Raw genomic sequence first — 20,471 nt, forward strand, 5'->3', positions numbered from 1 at the left:
ATATGTTTTTACCATAGATGTTTTCTGTGTTTTTTATTTTGTAACAGTAATCAAAGAGAGAATGAAATCAGCTTAGCTACTAATTTTTTCTGAACAATGGCTTTAAAGGAAGTTGGCACCAAATCAACGTACCCTTATTATATGTATACATATGGATATACACACATATAAAGTTGCATGTCCTTAAATGTACACAGCCACTAACTCCAAAAAGATTAAACACCTTATTGGAGAAGGAGGATCTCTCTGTATCTTTTAATCCAACCTGTTTATACAGACGAAAATTGAGCATACCCCAGTATTCATTTCCAGAGGAGGTTCCTCCTTTTCAAATGGGGTGGAGATGGCTGTGATGGTCAGAGTGACAGACGGAACCAGTCCTGGGGGTGGTTCGTCTGTAATTGGCTCTGTCTTGATGGTCGTTGAAGGGAAGTCTGTAGACAGGTACCATTTCTCACTTTCCACCTCATCTGCAGGAAAAAGACAAGCACACATGTGAACTTGTTCAGGGCATCAGGCATAAGCAAAACAAGCAACCACTGGTCTTTCTCCCCAAAAAAGCTCAGTGAAGGATGATTGAAAGTGGAATAAAAGAAAATGAAATATGTGAGAGAAAAGATTGATAGATACGAACAGCAAAGAAAGAATCTATACTTGTATTCGCTTGCATGTGAGCACGCCTAAAGAAACTCTGGAAGGAATCCATAGAAAAGAAAGAAACTTAGCTTCCTGAGAAAGGCAGGAAGAAACCTGGGTTGATGGGGAATAGAATAGGAGGGAGGATTTTGAATATGTAATGAGCTACTCTTTTTGGTTGTCAAATCATGTAAATGTGTTATCTATTCAAAAATAGATAAATAAGCACATTTAAAAACATGAAAGAAAGAAGCAGCCAGGCACAGTGGCTCACACAAGTAATCCCAGCACTTTGGGATGCCAAGGCAAGAGAATTGCTTGAGCCCATGAGTTCAACACCAGCCTGGGCTACAATGCAAGACTCGGTCTCTACAAAAAAAATTTTTTTAACTAGATAGGTGCAGTGGTGAGCATCTGTGGTCCCAGCTACTTGGGAGGCTGAGGCAGGAGGATTGCTTAAACCAGGAAGTCGAGGCTTCAGTGAGCTGTGATCACATCATTGTACTCCAGAGCCTGGGCAACAGAGTGAGACCCTGTCAAGAAAGAAAGAAAGAGAAAGGGAAGGGAGGGGGAGGGGGAGTGAGAGAGAGCAAGAGTGAGAGTGAGAGCAAGAGCGAGCGAGCGAGAGAGAGAGAGAGAGAGAGAGAGAGAAGCAAGCAAATGGTTGGTAACCAAGGAGAGAAGATGAGAGAACATGGTGAGTAGGTCTCTCTCTCCTTCTCTCCAAAGGAAAGTTATTTGGTTTTTTGATATTTTTTTCTTCTCACTCCATTTTTTTGTTTGTTTTGTTCTCTACTGTTTTCACTGTGATCCCACCTAGGCCTTAAACCTAACTTAGACTTTCAGAGACTCTGCTCAGCCCTTTGGGAGACTTTGGTTTGTAATAACCATCTGCCGTTTGCTGAAATGGACTAAATACTCTTCCTGAGAAAACGGCTGCATCTTGATGAGTCTGGGTCTTGTCTTTCCTGATTATCACCAGGCCTGGAGATAGCTAACAACCGAGAGACAAGACAGAAGAGACAGAGTGCCTCTGCCACTTAATGCACATTCTTCTCAGAGTCTAAGAGAATAAGAATTTGTATTTCTTAACAAGTTACTTTGGAGCTAGCGCCTCAGCACTGCCTGGAAAAGCAGGGAGGAGGGAAGGAAAGGAAACGACCAGAGGGTTGGAAACAGCCACAGAACAAGCCAAAGCAAGCCAAAGGCCACATTCCTTAGCTAATACCAGTTTTACTAAAATGAGGCTAAAATAAAACAAAGATATGCTCCTTTGCTTTCTCAAAATGCATACACACATACAGCACATTTCACATACTTAGTGACACATGACTGTCAGGAGAGCAAAGTCGTTCACATTATAAATTTATTTTACATTCAAGAATGTGACTCCAGTTTTCTTATGAAAAGGTACAATCATTTAGAACCGCTAAGAAGAGAAGGGTAGACACAGAAACTAAGAACTAAAATCTACGATTATTAAAATTATGTTTCATAAGCAATTTCTTTAAAGCACAAAAAAGTTAGGTTCATATTTGAGGAATGATTTCCCCCCTAAATCCAGTTTATAATTGATGAATTATCCCAGCCTCAATTTATTTCCCAAGGTGAAATAAAGACAGGATGGGCAGGCCTTCTGGTGGTGGAAGATGTTTTGCTTTTAGAGTGGGGCTGCTGAGTGCTATGGTGTGACGGGGATTTCCATCCTTCATGGGGTGTAGGCCACATCCTGGTGGAAGGGGAAGGCAGGGGAACAAGGGGCCCTCTGGTGGCGGCCAGAGGAGGGAGACTACTCTGTACTGGACTCAGACCGTGCCCCAGCTCAGCCCAGAGATGAAGCAACTGGACCACGAGCCAAAAGATTCCATTGACTCTCCCCAAAGGAGCTTAGGAGCTAGAAGACACTGTCTGCTGCAAAGAACACCCACTTAGGACAGTCAGGGAAGGGCTGGAGAGACAGAGACAGCATAGATCCCATTTTTTCCATTCAGCAATGACATGGTGATGCTTTTGCTTTTTGTTTTGTTTTGTTTTGAGACATTCTTGCTCTGTCACCAAGGCTGGAGTGCAGTGGCGCCATCTCGGCTCACTGCAAACTCCGCCTCCCGGATTCAAGCGATTCTCCTGCCTCAGCCTCCCGAGTAGCTGGAATTACAGGTGCACGCCATGACGCCCAGCTAATTTTTGCATTTTTAGTAGAGACGGGGTTTTGCCATGTTGGCCAGGCTGGTCTTGAACTCCTGACCTCAGGTGATCGGCCTCCCAAAGTGCTGGGATTACAGGCGTGAGCCACTGTGCACAGCCATGCTTTTGCTTTTGGAAGTCAACACTTACAGCCTGCCCACACTGAGCAATATTTATCCCTGGCAGAGGCTGGAAGAAAGACAGTAAGATGAAATATAGCCTCAGTACAGGCTGAAATGGACGGTAAGGAAGCATCCCTGAGAAAAAGGTCGCACACAATTACCAGGAAATTGTGAGATAAGGCCAGATCCCTTGACTGTGCAGTGAAGGCAACTGTGATGAAACTTAATTCACAAGGCAAACAAAAGAAGAGGCAAAAGTAAAGAAAAAAAAAAAGTGAATACAAAAAATTATAAGACAAAATGAAGATGGGTGATAGAATCAGTTCTTCCAATCTAGCAAGGCCATTCTCAAAGTGTGCACATTCGTAAAACAAGTCAAGACCATTTATATTCTTAATGCCCAGTGTCCTATAGCCCACTTTACAAACGTACAGATATCATCAGTGCTGCCTCAGGGAATGGAAACCACGGGGCAAGCGATGGTACTTGAACTATAAAAGGAAACCTTCTCTCTCAAGGACAACTGTACATTTCCAAAAGAGAAAGCCAAGGAAGGAGCCTCTCCTCCCCTGAGCTTTTTTGAGGACAAACAACTGGCGTTGCTTTCATGCTTCCACTCCAATACAGCAATTTAGTCCTTGATCCTGAAAGATGCTTTAGAGTTATAAAGAGATTTAAGGCCATCAAGCTCAAAGATATCTTTTTTTTTTTTTTTGAGATGGAGTCTTGTTCCATCACCCAGGCTGGAGTGCAGTGGCACAATCTCGGCTCACTGCAACCTCCACCTCCTGGGTTCAAGCGATTCTCCTGCCTCAGCCTCCCAAGTAGCTGAGATTACAGGCGTGTGCCACCAAACCTGGCTAAGTTTTGTATTTTTAGTAGAGATGGGGTTTCACCATATTGGCTAGGCTGGTCTCGAACTCCTGACCTCAAGTGACCCACCCGCCTCAGCCTCCCAAAGTGCTGGGATTACAGGTGTGAGCCACCATGCCCAGCCTATCATTTCTAGATGAGGAAAATGACACCTGGGCCTAGGTCACATGGCAAATTAGTGGCAGAACTCAGATCTCTGCACTCTGGCCAGTAATCTTCCCATTAACAAGAAAACTTTCTGTGTGGATAAAGCTTATGCATAAATAATGCTCACCAGGGCATTGTTTATGATGACAAAACACTGAAAATCACCAAAACATTAAAAAGCAAGAGAAAGGTTAAGTCAATTATGGTGCATCTATACAATGGAATATTTATGCAGACATTAATATTACATGTATACAGCCTTTTTAATTACAAAGAAAAGACTTATAATGAAATATTAAGACAAAAACTCTATATATACATTTATATAGTATTAAAGAAGAAAGTGATAGAAAAGTATCAAAAGAAATATGCCAAATAGTAAGCACCTCCGGATAATTGTTCAGAACATGCACGACTTTTTCTTTAAATTTCATAGTACTTCTAGATTTCCAATCTTGGGACACTATTGTCTTTGGATGAACACACAGGGACATGGCCTGCTCCACTTCATGGCTTAGGATGGTAATTATTGGGTAGAGGCTCTAATTGCCCAAGGGGCCATTTAGAAGCCCTTGACTCAGTAAGAGTCAATGAGTCCCTTATTATGTAAATAAGTTGCATTCCTGGCTCCAGGTCTTCCTCCTCCCTCCATCCATGTCTTTTGCCTTAGACTTTTGCAGTGACCTCCCACCGTGGGCTGATCCCCACCCACAGCTTGGTCCTGTGGCTTGACGTACCATTGGTATGTGAGCTTTTTAATACAAGCAGAGTTTTGGAATGTGCTTGCAGGATGGAACTAATGTTGCTGTAGTTTTGCCATCAGCATGAGAAGAATGAGCTAGGATAATCTAGTGATCTCAGGAGAAGGATGACAGCCACATAGAACAGCCACCCCCAGAGGAGCTTAGTCAAGACCAGCCAACTATCAGCTGACCTTAGAGACGCCAGTGAATCCAGCTGAAACTAGCAGAACCACTCTGCTGACCCCCACACAGAAACAGACAGGTGGATTACCATAATAAATGACTGAGTGACTGAGTTTGGGGTGGTTTGTTATGCCGCAACAGAGCTAGCTGATACAATATAGCCAAATGTATGAAAAATAAATTAAACCCATTACATTAGAATCTATTACAATGAAATTACTACATTCATTTCCAAAATAATTCCTCTAAACCATCAACTACGGATCATATCAATAAATGTTTGTAGATTGGCTGATCAGACCTACTAGTTACATCATAAAATATGAAATGACTTCATATGAAGAAAGTCAGCCAGTAAGTAGTTTGGTGAGAACAGCATTGCAGTGGTAGCTGAAATGAAAGAAAACAGCTTTCATTCTGAACTACTGGAGGTTGGCTCATACTCTCTTACTCAATGGAAATAAATATCAAATCACAGAAAACAAAATGACAAATGTAATCTATGAAGTGAGAGTTAAGGAAGGACAGAGTAGAGGAGAAGGAGCAGAATACGTATCATAATGTTTCTCCATGTCCTTATTTTTGTAGTTTTACTTTACTGGCAAAAAGATCAGTAGGGCCACCCTGGCTTAAAACTGGAATTATCCTTGGATGTCTTAGTTATTGGCTAAACTACAAACATAAGAGTCAGTAGACACTCTACACCCTCTAATTTCTAAAACTTGAAGCTGAGATACTGAGTGGAAAAAATAAAAATGTTCTTCTGCATTGTGTTTATACGTCTTTTAAGTGTCATTTCAGACAAAAAACATCCCTAGTAAAGTTTAGCAGTCCACAGTGTGGAGAGTAAGAAGAACAACCCCCATATCAGCTGATTTAAAGAGCTTCCTGTCAAAGGTCAAACTCGACTGGCACATTTCCTCAGCTTCACTACTTAGCTGTCAGCAAGAAAATAAAAACAAGCCACTGATCGTGGTGAGAAGCAAGTCCTTTACATCCAAAGACAAAATGGAGCAGCCATGAGCAATGGGGCTAGATGCCAAGTTATCAAATCATCAAGATAGGCAAATCATCAAAGAGACTGAAAACAATATGAACTTAAAGCCAAGGTAATAGCAACATCAAAATGCAGATCTTCCATCATTTCCATAGGTGCCACGTAGATAAGCGCATTGAATGGATACTGATTCCTAGGAAAGAAAAAAAAAAAAGAAAAAAAAAACACCTAAATTGGGAGTTGGCATTCTCTTGATATATAATGAAAGGAAAATAAAAATTCACGACTCCAATCCACTATGCCAAAGGGAAAAATCAAGCTGAAAGCTGAGTCATCCAAGAAACTGCCTTTCCTTTTATTCCTAAGCACAGTTATATATGAAAGGTTAAAGATCTCCACAGGTAGACACTCTATGTTCACCTTTTTCTTTTCTTTTCTTTTCTTGCTCTGTCACTGCGGCCTTGACCTCCCAGGCCCAAGCGATCCTGCCGCCTCAGCCTCCCAAGAAGTTGGGACTACAGGCATGCGTCACCTCACCCTAGAGCTAATGTGGTATTTTTTTTTTGGTAGAGATGAGGTCTCACTGTGTTGCTGCCCAGGCTGGTCTCAAACTCCTGGGCTCCAGTAATCCTCCTGCCTCAGCCACCCAAAGTGCTGGGATCACAGTCATGAGCACCCAGCTCAACATTCATCTTATCTTACGAAAAGTGTTGATTTACTGAGCACGAGAGGAATGCATAATGGACTATTCCCCTACCTGCTCCTTTTCTCTCTTGCAACATACGGATGACCACACCCTCCGCAACATACGGATGACCATACCCTCCCTCTTTCCCATTCAGCCACTTTTCCTTTAAATACTGAAGTCCTCAAAGTCATCTTTGGAGAAAGGCACAGACCACAGATTTTTTCTGTGATTCTGTGTTTATTTGTTCTGGGTATGTCTTTTTTTTTTTTTTTTTTTAACCAGTTGTCAAATGATCCTTTATTGAAATATTTTCCTTTGTGCTTAACTGGCTGGGCATTCCACAGCACCACTACTGATGTCATCTGGGTGGCGGCCATCAACATTACAGCCCACAGACTGGGCAGTCCCCAGGATCTCTTTAATGGTTCCAGAGAGTTCTCTGGCTAAGGATCGGTGCCGCATCTGTCGAGCAATGTTGACGATCTCATCAAAAGTGATATTCCCACTGTGTTTAATGTTTTTCTGTTTCTTTCTGTCTCTTGGTGGTTCCTTGAGGGCTTTGATGATCAGGGCAGAGACAGAAGGCACCACCTCAATCTGGGCCTGTCTGTTCTGAATGGTCGGTTTCACTGTAATCCTCAGGCCCTTCCAGTCACCCGTTGCCTTGGCAATGTCATCACCAACCTTTTTTGGAGACAGACCCAGGGGGCCGATCTTGGGGGCCAGGGCAGAAGTGGCACCGACTCCACCTCCGGTGCACCTCAGGTATACGACTTTGATCTCGTTGGGGTCGAACTTCGGCGGCATGGTGGAGGCGGCTGGTGTCGGATGAACCCGGATTCGGGACTACCGAAGAAAGTTGCACCTTGGCCTCCTCCGAGCCGAAAGCCGAGAGTCATTCTGGGTATGTCTTTAACCTTGGCAAAATAAACTCCTAAATTGATTGAGACCTGTATCAGATACTTTTTGGTTATATATATATATATATATACATACACGCACACACACACACACAATATATATATACATGTGAACACAGAGAGAATGGGCATTTATTCTTAAAAAGAGAAATCAGATGATGTACTACCACTTACGTGAGAAAAACACATACGCAGTTGGTCCTTGAACAACACAGGTTTGAACCATGCGGGTCCACTCACAAGCAGATTTTTTTCAAATAAACATGGATTGAAAATACAGTATTCATAGGATGCAAAACCCAAGCACAGGGAGGGCTGACCGTACATCCATTTACTATTTATGTAACATATCTAAAGTGAAAAGAAAATTTTATAAATTAAATAAAGATGCCTCATCTAAATCCTTTAGCATTTCATTTGTTTGCCCTTTGAGAATTTTCAAAGGAGTTGGCAAATCTTGAATAATTTTTTTACGTAAAAATCTCTTAAAGGAAAAATATAATGGCTGGGCTCTGGAAGCTGGGGAAAGGGGCAAGAATTCAGTTAAATGTGTCAGAATCATATTAAACTACAGCCCACTACATGCTCCAATGGAAGTTAGAGGCCTATCTCCCCCTGGCCCCATTCCTGAGTATCTTAACCCCGAAATAACTTTCGGTATTGAACGGCATGAAGAGGTGGTGATAGTAGTAGAAACAGAAAATATTTACTACATCCTTTTTTCTTCAATGAAGAAGTTATGACTCTCATGTATGAATATAAAAAGTAACTGTAATCGCTGCATTAATGTGAACATTGCTTTCTTACGCTAATCTAGCACTGCAATGGCTAGGCAGAGAAGTCATTATTTTACTTTTTTCAAAAAATAAAAATGGGAAACATCATTATTGTTTTTATCTCTTTAGAAAAAAAGTAAAAGGTAACATCAAAAAAGTGGAGGAATAGCAAAATAGCGCGTATTACAAACCCAAGCTTCAGATGGAAGAGGTCAACTGTTCCTCTGCCTGTCCTCCCCAATCACTGTCAGGTTCTCTCTTTGGCCGTGCATGACGGAGGACCCAGTGACTCTCTCGGTAGATACACACACCTTCCTCTTCTACCCCTGAGTCTGGCTACTCTACGATGATTCAGATTGATGTTCTTGTCATCAGCTCACACTCCATGTGATGAAGACACCGCTATGCACCTCATTTCTGTGATTTTCAAGTCTCACTTCTACGGACCATGTCAACATCAAGATCTCTTCAACACTGCAAAGCAAAAACCTAAGTCATCTCTGACTCACCTCTGCCCCTTCCTCAGCATATTCGATCCTGTGCTTTTCCTGCTGCAGGTTTCATCAAATCATTTCAAAACCCATTTTTTCTTTGCCATCATGTTATATACCTTTCCACTTCTCCCTGGATAACTATATCTGTGCACACCTTCCCTGTTCTCGCATGGCAGCCATAAGATCGTCTGTGTTTCGTCTAAGCTCCAAAAAACATGATCCTATGTTTCTCAGTCCCTGCTTCCCATCAGGCAGAGATAAAACCCAAGTCCTTGCCCTCCTCCAGGCTGTCCCACTTACCCCATGTGACTTTGCTCCAGCAATATCTGCTCACCTTTACCTCACAGACTGCTGTGTTCATTCCCACCTGAGAACACAGCTCCATAAATTTAAGGTATCCGTAGCGAACCAGCCTACCTAGCCATCCCTTGCCACTGAGAGCCCTACTAAATTCATCAGGAGGAAGATGATTCTTATCCATGTTCCTGGACCACCCTCTGTAGACCTGGGACAGCCATAGTTACAGTCCTTTGTTCCACCCTTGACTACATTTGTGATGCAAAGGTAGTATTAGACCACTTCTGTATTAGCCTATTTTATGCTAAGGTCTGTTGATAGTCTACATAATCTTTAGCTCTGTTCTTGTATCATCTTAGAAGATAGGGGCCATGTCTGGTTCTCTCTGAACAGCCTTCACCCAGCACTACACAGTTTCTTCTTTAGGAAGCACACCAAAATTAAAGGACAATGCAAATGCATACCTAGCATCCCAACTGAATTACACAAAGGAACATGACTGAAATATAGTAACTCATAAAGACAACCTCCATGTGGTGAGGTACAAGACTTGGTCATTCAAATACAAGCTTTTGTTTCTCAAAGCATAAAAGTATCACAAATATTTTGCTGGGATGCTTCTGCTTTTCTCTCTTAACCTCATTACATGTTTTTTTTCTTTTTCCTTCTTCCTTTTTTTTTTTTTTTTTTTTTGGTGTTTTCTTGTTGTTGTTGCCTGTTTTGTAGAACGGAAAACCCTGCTTAGCATCTGGTTCACAGCCTTAATCACAGGGAGAAATGGCTGAGCTGGATGTAGGATGTCTTTCTGATGGTTTTGAAGGCTGCACCTACATTTCTAGGGTTGGCTCCTGTGGTTGCTGGGCCATGTGAAGTTCCTTAGCTCTAGTGTTTCAGAAGTCTACAAAGTCCCCCTGAGATAGATGATTCCTGTGGAATCTTAGAACAGTTATTTTTAATTTTTTTTGGTCACAAACTCTTTTGAGAATCTAAGAAATGATATAATAACTCTCAAAAAATTAACAAATGTAGATAGCCCACATTTTTGTATACAGTTTTAGGGGTCCACAGTCTGTCTGAAGTCCGTGATAGAATGATAGGATAAGAACATCTGCATGTGCCCTCTTTAGTTGCCCTGGGGTTCAGGTGGAGAATGGAGGGAGGAAGGGAAAGTTAGGAGGAAAAGGGCAAGGGAAGAAGAGGGAAAGAGAAGAGTTCTAGTGGGAAGGAGGAGAGAGGGGAAGCAGGAGGCAGAGGGAGAAAAAAGGAGAAAAGCTCTAATAAATTAGGAGGGAGTTTCCACTTAACTGTGTGTCATCACTCTTTTTCCAGGCTTAGAAGCAACTGCAGAAGAACTGTATTTAATCTAAGTACAATTGGACAGGGAGAGCTGAATCACTGGCTTTCCCAGGTATAACGAAATATTAATTCCCCATCTATCACTGAACACAAGGACTCCTAGTTTTGCTTAAGCTATTATCACCATGCAGCAGATAAAGAATATAAAATGTAATGTATATAGCTGTCTATACATGCTACATATTTACGTGTTGCCTAAAAATAACCATCCTTCTCCATCAGGGTGGTTATCTGCTCTAACAGAGCACTTGGATTTGGAAGGAATACTTGTGGATTGATTCCCCCACCCTACAGATCACCACCTTAAGGGGGATGCAAACTGGGGTTCACATGAATAAAATAATTCTGTTCCCAAACATCTGCCCATCCACACAACTCAGAAAAATAGATCCAGACAAAGTTTTGCTGAACAAGTTCCCCATCCTCTCATCCACACTGCCTCACTCTGATTTCACACATCTTAAATGACTCGTATCCCGTGTTTGTTGTCTTGCTTTTGCTGGCCTAGGAAAGTGACTTTTACTCAGATAAGACACTGGTACTTCAAAAAAGCTGAACTGTGGATCAGAAACCCTTTGTAAAATATATCTGACCTACTGTACCTGTTCTCAGCAAATTACCAGCACGGCCTGTCACAGCCTAAGAGCTATAAATAGAACAAAGCCCCAGCTGGGGGAACTGAATGGTGAATGCTTTGGCCTCACAATTAAAGGGCATCTCATGCCATTTAGAACGTCAATCATTAAAAAGTCTGGAAACAACAGATGCTGGCGAGGATGCGGAGAAAGAGGAACACTTTTACACTGTTGGTAGGAGTGTAAATTAGTTCAACCATTGTGGAAGACAGTGTGGCGATTCCTTAAGGATCTAGAACCAGAAATACCATTTGACCCAGCAATCCCATTACTGGGTATATACCCAAAGGATTATAAATCATGCTGCTATAAAGACATGTGCACACGTATGTTTATTGCAGCACTATTTACAATAGCAAAGACTTGGAACCAAACCAAATGCCCACCAGTGATAGACTGGATAAAGAAAATATAACACATATACACCATGGAATACTATACAGCCACAAAAAGGAATGAGTTCATGTCCTTTGCAGGGACATGGATGACGCTGGAAACCATCATCCTCAGCAAACTAACACAGGAACAGAACAGGACCCACATGTTCCCACTCATAAGTGGGAGTTGAACAGTGAGAACACATGGACACAAGGAGGGGAACATCACACACCAGGGCCTGTCGGGGGGGTGGGGGGCAAGGGGAGGGACAGCATTAGGACAAATCCCTAAATGATGGGTTGATAGGTGCAGCCACCTTCAAAAGATGCTGCCATATGTACAGTGGTATAAGAACAAGAGGTGAACACTAACACCAAGAAGGTCAAGTTAGTGAGTATTCCTCACCATGTCATCCTCCTGTAAAGAAGAAGGCATATGCTGGACTGGGAATAGGAAATAGAGTTTTTAAAATTTAAAGTACTAAAATAGCTGGCTATCCCTCTAGGAAAACAAAACATAGAAAATTAAATTTAAAGCTGGGCATGGTGGCTCATGCCTATAAACCTAGCACTTGGGGAGGCTGTGGAGGAAAGACCACTTCAGCCCAGGAGTTCGAAACCAGCCTGGACAACATAGTGAGACCCCCATTTCTACAAAAAAATAAAAATAAAAAAATTAGCCAGGTGTGGCGGCACATGCCTGTAGTCCCAACTACTTGGGAGGCTGAGGCTGAATGACTACATGAGAGCCCAGGAGGTCAAGGCTACAGTGAGCTGAGATCATACCACTGAACTCTAGCCTGGATGACAAAGCAAGACTCTGTCTAAAAAAGAAAGAAGGAAAGAAGGAAGTGAGGAAGGAAGGAAACGGAGGAAGGAGAGAAAATAAAGAAAGAAGGAAGGAAGGGAGGGAACGGAAAGGAAAGGAAAGGAAAGGAGGAAGGAAGGAAGGAAGGACGGGAGGGGAAGGGAGGCAGGGAGGGAGCGAGAGGGAGGGAAGGAGGAAGGGAGAGAGAAAAAGAAAAAGAAAGAGAGAAGGAAGGGAGGGAGGGAGGGAAGGGAAGGGAAGGAAAGGAGGGAGGGGAAAGGAAGGAGGAAGGGAGAGAGATAAAGAAGAAAGAAAAGAAAATTACACTTAGAAGATATATATGCCTTGGAGAGTTTGGAACAAGATACAGCTTTTACCAATTAAGGGCTGTAGAGTAATGGGCAAAACATCTTAACATCTCTAAGGCCAGAAAAACTAGACCTTCAACAAATACCACACTCATGGCATTGATGATGGGCATGAAAGGGTAATCAACAAGAAAGTCTAGGAATGTCCACTAAGATCTGGGGTGGGGGACATGGGGTCAATAGAACATGATGGAATTGGGTTAAGAGGATGTCCAAGAAGCTTCTGTAGAGGAACAGTTCTTTCTCAGAAAAAAAAAAAAAATGGCATGACCCCTTGATACAATGGACTTACTGTACTGGTAGGAATGACCAGCCAGATAGGCCGGCCTGATTTGCAAAAGGCTGCTCTGCTGCTGAAGCCACAGGGCGAAAGAGAGTAATGAGCATCCTTCAGTTACAGCAAGTTCCCAGGGAAGCTAGGCAGTGTAGAGAAATGGGTCCTGTGCCTCTGCTTTTCCCCACAGCCCAAGCACAAGGCTGTACACACTGTAGGTGTCTCACTAACGAGGGTGCTGACACCCTCTTTAATATAATACACACTCCACACCCTCAAGAGCTCAGAACCAAAGGTGCTAAGGTCTAGGTCTTCTTCCTCCTCTGAGTTTACCGTCATTGAAGCTGTCACTGGTGGTAATGTGCGTGAAGGGCGACTGGGCCCGAGGCTCCTCGCACAGGGAGTAGCTGTGCTCAGCCTGGATGAGAGGCGCCGGGGACGTCGGGGAAGGTTCCACCTCCATTGACACACTCTTCTCTGAGAGGAAAGGGTCATTCAGGAGCTGACCCAAGACGTTCTGGGAAAACTCATCCAGAAGTTCTGAGAAGTGCTACAAGAAACAAAGGAGGAAGAACTCAGTTTCTCTTAACCATGATGTGATAGATACCCTATGCACATACCAAATACCTCATCCACTGCTCGATATGAAGTCCCTTCTATACACACAATGTCCAGTTAGCTCGTGCTGTGTAGCAAACCACCTCAATGTTTAGTGGCTGAAGGTAACCATAATATTAATATATTACTTCTCACTCCTCAGTGGGTTGGGCTGGGTAGGTGAGCTGATTTCATCTGGGTTCCCTGACACAGCACATTAGTGGGAAGGCTGGCTGGGAGTGTGCTGGGCTAGAACCCCTGGACACTTGGGCCTCTTTCTCAAAAGGAAAGATCAGGCCGGGCTTCCTCCCATGATGGCAGAAATCTTCCATGAGGGAGAAAAACCAAAGCTGAGTGGCCCCAGACATCACGTACCATTACACCCTCCACATTCTTTTGGTCAAGGCAAGGGACAAGGCCAGCTCACACCCATGGGGCAGGAAAACAGACTCCACTGCTTGATGAGAGGAATGGCAGAGTCACAATGCAGACGAGTGTGGACGGTGCAGGGGGCATGATTCACTGGGGGTCCTTGCTGTCATGACCTACCACATTTTGCATTGATAATATCAATATGTTTAAATAAGCGATCCTCTGTTTCTATAGCATGAAGGTGCAGTTTACACTAAGGTGCCATGCTCAAAAACATTACAGGTGGCTTCTCTCTAGTCTCCACATGGGCTGGACTTTGTTCTCTCTGGTTTTTCCTTAATATGCTCCCATCCTTCATCTCTAATACCATGAACTTTCCAGCCCCCACCATGCTTTGGACATAATGTAGGACTAGCCCATGTAAATTCCCTGGGATTCCCATATCCCCTGTGACACTGTCCCACTCTAAAGGAGCTGCAGCCCCGTCCACTCTCCCTCCTTGATAGGTCTATATTCATGGTATGAGGATCTTCGGAGCAGGGTTTCTCAACCTGGCACTAATAACATTTTGGACTGGATAATTCATTGTGAAGGGCAGGGGTGGGGCATTGTTTTGTGCATTGTAGGATATTTACCAGCATTCCCGGCCTCCACCCACTACATGCTGGTAGCACTCCCCCAGTTGTGAAACCAAAAATATCTCCAGACACTGCCCAAATGTCTGTAGGTGAAAAAGTCACCCCTGGTTTAGAATCACTGCTATTGATTATATTAGAAATAATAATAATAATATAAAATAGGGCCAGGCACGGTGGCTCATGCCTGTAATCCCAGCACTTTGGGAGGCCAAGGTGGGTGGATCACAAGGTCAGGAGTTTGAGACCAGCCTGGCCAACATAGTGAAACCCCGTCTTTACTAAATATACAAAAAAAAAAATTAGCTAGGTGTGGTGGCAGGCACCTGTAATCCCAGCTACTCGGGAGGCTGAGGCAGGAGAATCGCTTGAACCCGGGAGGTGGAGCGTGCAGTGAGCCAAGATCAAGCCATTGCACTCCAGCCCGGGCAACAGTGCGAGACTCCATCTCAAAATTAATTAATTAATTAATTAATTAAAATAAATTTTTTTTTTTTGAGACAGAGTTTTGCTCTGTCGCCCAGGCTGGAGTGCAATGGCGCGATCTCCACTGCAAGCTCCGCCTCCCAGGTTCGCGCCATTCTCCTGTCTCAGCCTCCTGAGTAGCCGGGACTACAGGCACCCGCTACCACATCTGGCTAATTTTTTTTGTATTTTTAGTAGAGACAGGGTTTCACCATCTTAGCCAGGATGGTCTCAGTCTCCTGACCTCGTGATCCGCCTGTCTTGGCCTCCCAAAGTGCTGGGATTACAGGCGTGAGCCACCGTACCCGGCCAATAAAATGAAATTTTAAAGCCCACTTTGGCACCAGCTATTAGAGATTTCTGCCTTCTTAACATTCTCTGAATCACAGACAAATGGGTGTCATCCTTATTGATTAAACTTTAGGGACACTTCTAGTATAGAAAGGAAGTTAAGAAAGCAGACACAGCAATAAGAGAATGATTGCAAATAATGAGGCTTGGGGTAGGCAATACAATTCTTGGGATTCACATGGACACCTAAGTCCCACCACCAAACTGAAGTGTCAATCGAGGCGTTATGAAAATGAACACCAGAAGGGAAGGTGGGAGATGTCCCTAGAGCTGGAGCTCTAAGATCAGGGTAGCTGTAGAACAGGATGCTTCCTTTAATAAAGAAGAAAAGCGAACTGCAGAGAGGAAGCCTCTGCAGGCTCGGTCCCTAAAGAGTTAGAACGGTGAAATTCACTGACATCACAAACACGGGACATGGCATTTCATCAGGACAGAATGCAGGGAAGCTACAGGACTTGGGCATGTCCTAATAGGCATGATTGTCTATGAGAACAAGAGAGAGGGTCAGGGAGAAAGCTCTCTGAGTACAAATACATTTCAAACTGGAAGGTCCTTAGGAGTATTTAAGGCCACATGCCAACTGCCTGCATCACAATTACCAGGGAAGTTTGGGTTAGTCATTTCGTAATGAAATATTGTAAGCATTCAGAAAGATTATACATATCATGAACAATTATGTAGTCATTCCTTTAAAAAAAAAAAAAAACAACAAAAAACTGGGCTGGGCAAGGTGGCTCACGCCTGTAATCTCAGTACTTTGGGAGGCTGAGGCAAGAAGATCAGTTGAGCCCAGGAATTCTAAACCAGCCTGGGCAACATAGTGAGACGCAGTCTCTACAAGAAATACAAAAATTAGCCAGGCATGGTGGTGCACGCCTGTAGTCCTAGCTACTCAGGAGGGTGAGGAAGGAGGATTCCTTGAGCCCAGTAGTCAAGACTATAGTGAACCATGATTGTACCACTGCACTCCAGCCCAGGCGATGGAGGGAGAACCTGTCTTTAAAGAAAAGGCCAAGCACGGTGGCTCACGCCTGCAATCCCAGCACTTTGGGAGGCTGAGACGGGCGGATCATGAGGTCAGGAGATCGAGACCATCCTGGCTAACATGGTGAAACCCTATCTCTGCTAAAAATACAAAAAATTAGCCAGGCATGGTGGCGGGCACCTGTAGTCCCAGCTACTCAGGAGGCTGAGGCAGCAGAATGGGGTGAACCTGGGAGGCGGAGCTTGCAGTGAGCCAGGATCACGACACTACACTCCAGCCTGAGTGACAGAGCGAGACTCCATCTCAAAAAAAAAAAAAAATTGGCCAGGCTTGCTTGGTGGCTCATGTCTGTAATCCCAGAACTTTGGGAGGCCGAGGAAGGTGGATCACTTGAGGTCAAGAGTTCGAGGCTGGCCTGGCCAACATGGTGAAACTCCATCTCTACTAAAATTACAAAACTTAGCTGGGGGTGGTGGTGCACACCTATAGTCCGAGCTACTCAGGAGGCTGAGGCAGGAGAATCACATGAACCTAGAAGGCAGAGGTTGCAGGGAGCCAAGATCACGCTACTGCACTCCAGCCTGGGTAACAGAGAGAGACTCTGTCTTAAAAATAAATAAATACAATTTAAAAAAATTTAAATACAAAATTTAAAAATCTTATTTTTACATGGTTTCTGCTGTAGTCTTTCTTTTTTTGCTTTTTCTTTCTTTTTCTCAAGAAATAAAACATGAAGGACTGTGAAAGCTCCCATCCATTCCCTTCATCCCTCTCAAAGTTAACCATTAGCCAGACTTAGTGTTTACCTTTCCCATCCAGGTCTTTATCCTTTTACTACATATGCATGTATCCATTACACATAGGATTCTTTAAAATGTTAAGTAAATGGTACCATATCTCACATATCCTCTGCAATTTTCTTTTATCAAAAAAATTTTTTTAGATGTATTCATGTTTATACGTGTAGCCCTATTTCATTGATTTAAACATCTGAATTCTATTCCATTGTATTTATCCATTTCCTCTTGAGGAACTCTTACGTTTTTATTGTATGTAATATTGTAAAAAATATTCCTTAACATGAAGGGAACTTTAAAAAACACAAAAGTTTTGTTTCTGGAATGTGGTTTAAAGGCATAAATAAATAAAAACATACAAATTTGATGATCCACCCTCAGAGACTTTGACTTAGGAGGTTAAAGATATCTATATTAAAACTACCACCTAGGCCAGGCGCAGTGGCTCACACCTGTGATCCCCACACTTTGGGAGGCAGAGGTAGGCAAATGGCTTGAGCCTAGGAGTTCAAGGCCAGCCTGGGCAACATGGCAAGACCCCATCTCTACAAAAAATAAACAACAACAACAACAAAAGCTCACACCACTAGTCCTTCTATGCTCACCTCAGTTTCTCAATCACTGGCTCCATTTCCACTCAACAGTCCTCTCCCTATGCCACTTTACAGTTAGTCCCTAGAAGCTTACAAAGTTCCTAGAAGTTCAAATATGCCCAAGGTAAGAGGAAGATTCAAGGATTTTGCAGCTACTGTGTGTTAAACTTCAGATAGACACTGGGGATACAAAATAATAAATAAGAAACTAGAAAATGCCCATGCCCTACCAGAGTTTACCACTTAGGTCAGTGCTCAAAGTTTTATGTGCAGATAAATTACCTGGTGCTCCTAAGCCATCGCTTCTGACTCACAGGTCTAAGCAGGCCCGAGATTCTGCATTTTTCATCAGCTCCCAGGTAATGCTGTGACTCCACAGACCACACTCTGGGCAGCAAAGAGCAGAACAGTGGCAAGGCTAAGATTAGAACCAGACTTCCTGATTATACAACAATCTAAGTCAGCATCTGATTGCCTAAGTAGCTCCCCAAGGACAAATTTCCTGGTTGCCTGATGGTGACTATTCTGCAACTGTTTGACAGAGAACCTTTCAAGACAAAACTAAGTTAACAAAAAGAGAAATAAATAACAGAATGTAACACGCAAATGCAAGAGGTAAACCCACAGTCCCTGCATTTCCAAGCCACAGTTTTGTTCCCTGAACTACAAGGTCAAGTCCCGATCTGCTGTGCTGGCCACTAAAGCTCTGGAATCCCATTCTATCCTGAGGCAACGCTCTCTTTGATTGGCCAGGCTTTCCCATGGAAGTTGCCCAGGTTGGCGCGCTCTGCTGACACTCTGTTTTCTTTCTTCTGAGCAGCACTAATGAATGTTTTCATGAACATCCCCTGGATAACCAATAATAAACGTTCTCTAACTCTGCTAACTTTCCCTGAACTCCCCCTACTTTGGACTGTGCAGTAATTCTCATGTTACAAACCATTTAGCACTAATGGTAGACAGTTTTGAAGCATTCACAGTTGTTATCAAGTGTATTATCATAACCTCCCCTCTGGAAAAGGATCCTCCTCAGAAGTCTAACTGTGTCTAAACACCCACCCACACCCAGGAATCTAGCAAAGTGGTGAGCTCTCAGTAGGTTCAGGGAGATCCTTGTGATGGAAAAGAAACCAGTTCCAACCAGATGCTATGACTCAGCCGAGCAAATTAGCTCCAGCTGGGTCTCCTTGGCAGTGGTGGGCTCCAAGACTCAGCAGACAGGTCAACATCCCATTGCTGGTGCCAGGATCGGGCCAGAGTGGGCCCATCTTTAATGCCAGCCAGTTGGAGAGGGGCCTTGTGGTCCTGAAGGCCAAAAACTAGAGAAAGGAGCAAAGTGAGCCTCAAGGAGGAAGCCTTTCTGGATCCTGCAAACGCTTTAGCAAAGTACTACTCATGTGAACCCAAGGGTTATGGGATTTTAGTTTAATTCCTTCGAAGGCAATGGCATAATAACATTTTACCATTCTAATATTTGAATCAAACTTTATGAGTTTACAAAGTAATTTCATAACCTTTTCCTCACTCAATACTCATGACAATCCTGTAAATTGGCTTTTAGTCCACTGTCCAAGATCTCTGTCCCCTACTGAGCGACCTTGAGCTAGGGTACTCATGTCAAATTGACTGAATTTTTTTCCTTATTGTTTCTCCTAGGAAAGAGATATTTGAGCCTCACAATACAAGTCTATGGAGAGGTTCTAACAAGTGTGAAACCATGACGGTGATGATCATGGATGATGATGTTGTCAGGATTAGGTGCTAGACTTGTCTGATGGACTAAGTACTTGACATATTCGATTTTCAGAAAATGAAAACATGTCCCCATTTACAGATGAGAAAACTGGGGCTTGGGATAATTAGCTATTTTGCCTCGAGATGCACGGCTGATGAAAGGTGAAACTGACATTCCATTCCATGTTCAGCCAGTTCCAAATCACAGGCACTTTCTACTACAGCATGCTGCCTCATTTGCATCAGCCTCTAAAGCTAGATAAAGATAGGCTCACAGACGGTCATCCGCTGTGAACACATGGTCTCCTGCACTAAACCTGTAGAAACATGCCAAGAGTTTGTTAAAAGGAGAGGCTCCTGGTATCACTTGCTGTGATACATCAGCAATAAGGATGGAGATAGTTACTCGGCCTTAACACGTGTTTCTGCCAAAGGATTCAAGCAACATCACAGAATCTCTGAGTTGGAAGAAACCTCCTAATAGGATTGAACCCCTGCCTCACAACATAAATGTTCTTCACCCAGTTCAGAGAATACACATGGCAACTTCCCTTAAAAATTTGTGTCAAGTTTTATCTCCCCCATTTGTGTCAGGTTTTATCTCCCCATTATCTTAAGATTCTGCATTAAACATCCTCCAACTATCCCATAAAGTTTTGTCTCCCTTTATTCTTATAAACACAACACCTTCATTCCAATCCTAATGGTCACAGTATGGCATTGTGGCAATATAGCTTTGGAGTCAGTGAGCCCTAAATTTGAATTCTGGCTGTGCAAGCCTGAGGAAGCTATTTCCATACTCCAAACCTTGGTTTATGAGGTTAACAATAATGCTGGTAAAGTGAAGTTAACAATAGTTCCGGCCTTGTGTCATGAGAATTAAACTAAATAATGCATGTAATACACCTAACACTCCACTGCGTAGCAATCTTTTTAAAAGCTCTTTTAAAAAACTAACATAATTAAAACAATAAAATGTTGGCATTTTCTACTTGCACACCAGCTTCTCACATTGTTCTTCCTAGAATATGCTTTCATTTTCATCTTTACCAAACAGGAAACTA

The 20,471-nt window shown here is 43.1% G+C and overlaps 2 protein-coding genes across 2 annotated transcripts in view; both read right to left on the reverse strand.

The window, feature by feature from the left end:
• Positions 1-20,471, reverse strand: part of CREB3L2 (cAMP responsive element binding protein 3 like 2) — a 127,750-nt gene that overhangs the window by 40,414 nt on the left and 66,865 nt on the right. Inside the window, exons 2-3 of the mRNA XM_054494889.1 lie at positions 13,212-13,428; positions 295-470 (exon numbers count right to left, since the gene is read on the reverse strand). Of these exons, the coding sequence (XP_054350864.1) occupies positions 295-470; positions 13,212-13,428 (393 nt within the window). The remainder of the gene's footprint in view (positions 1-294; positions 471-13,211; positions 13,429-20,471) is intronic.
• On the reverse strand, positions 6,836-12,988 carry LOC129040414 (large ribosomal subunit protein uL11-like). The gene has a single exon (XM_063667864.1). The coding sequence runs from the start codon at positions 7,378-7,380 to the stop codon at positions 6,895-6,897; it is 486 nt and encodes a 161-aa protein (XP_063523934.1). The 5' UTR covers positions 7,381-12,988; the 3' UTR covers positions 6,836-6,894.

The sequence above is a fragment of the Pongo pygmaeus genome, chromosome 6 (genome assembly GCF_028885625.2).
Source record: "Pongo pygmaeus isolate AG05252 chromosome 6, NHGRI_mPonPyg2-v2.0_pri, whole genome shotgun sequence".
NCBI classification, from domain to species: Eukaryota; Metazoa; Chordata; class Mammalia; order Primates; family Hominidae; genus Pongo; species Pongo pygmaeus.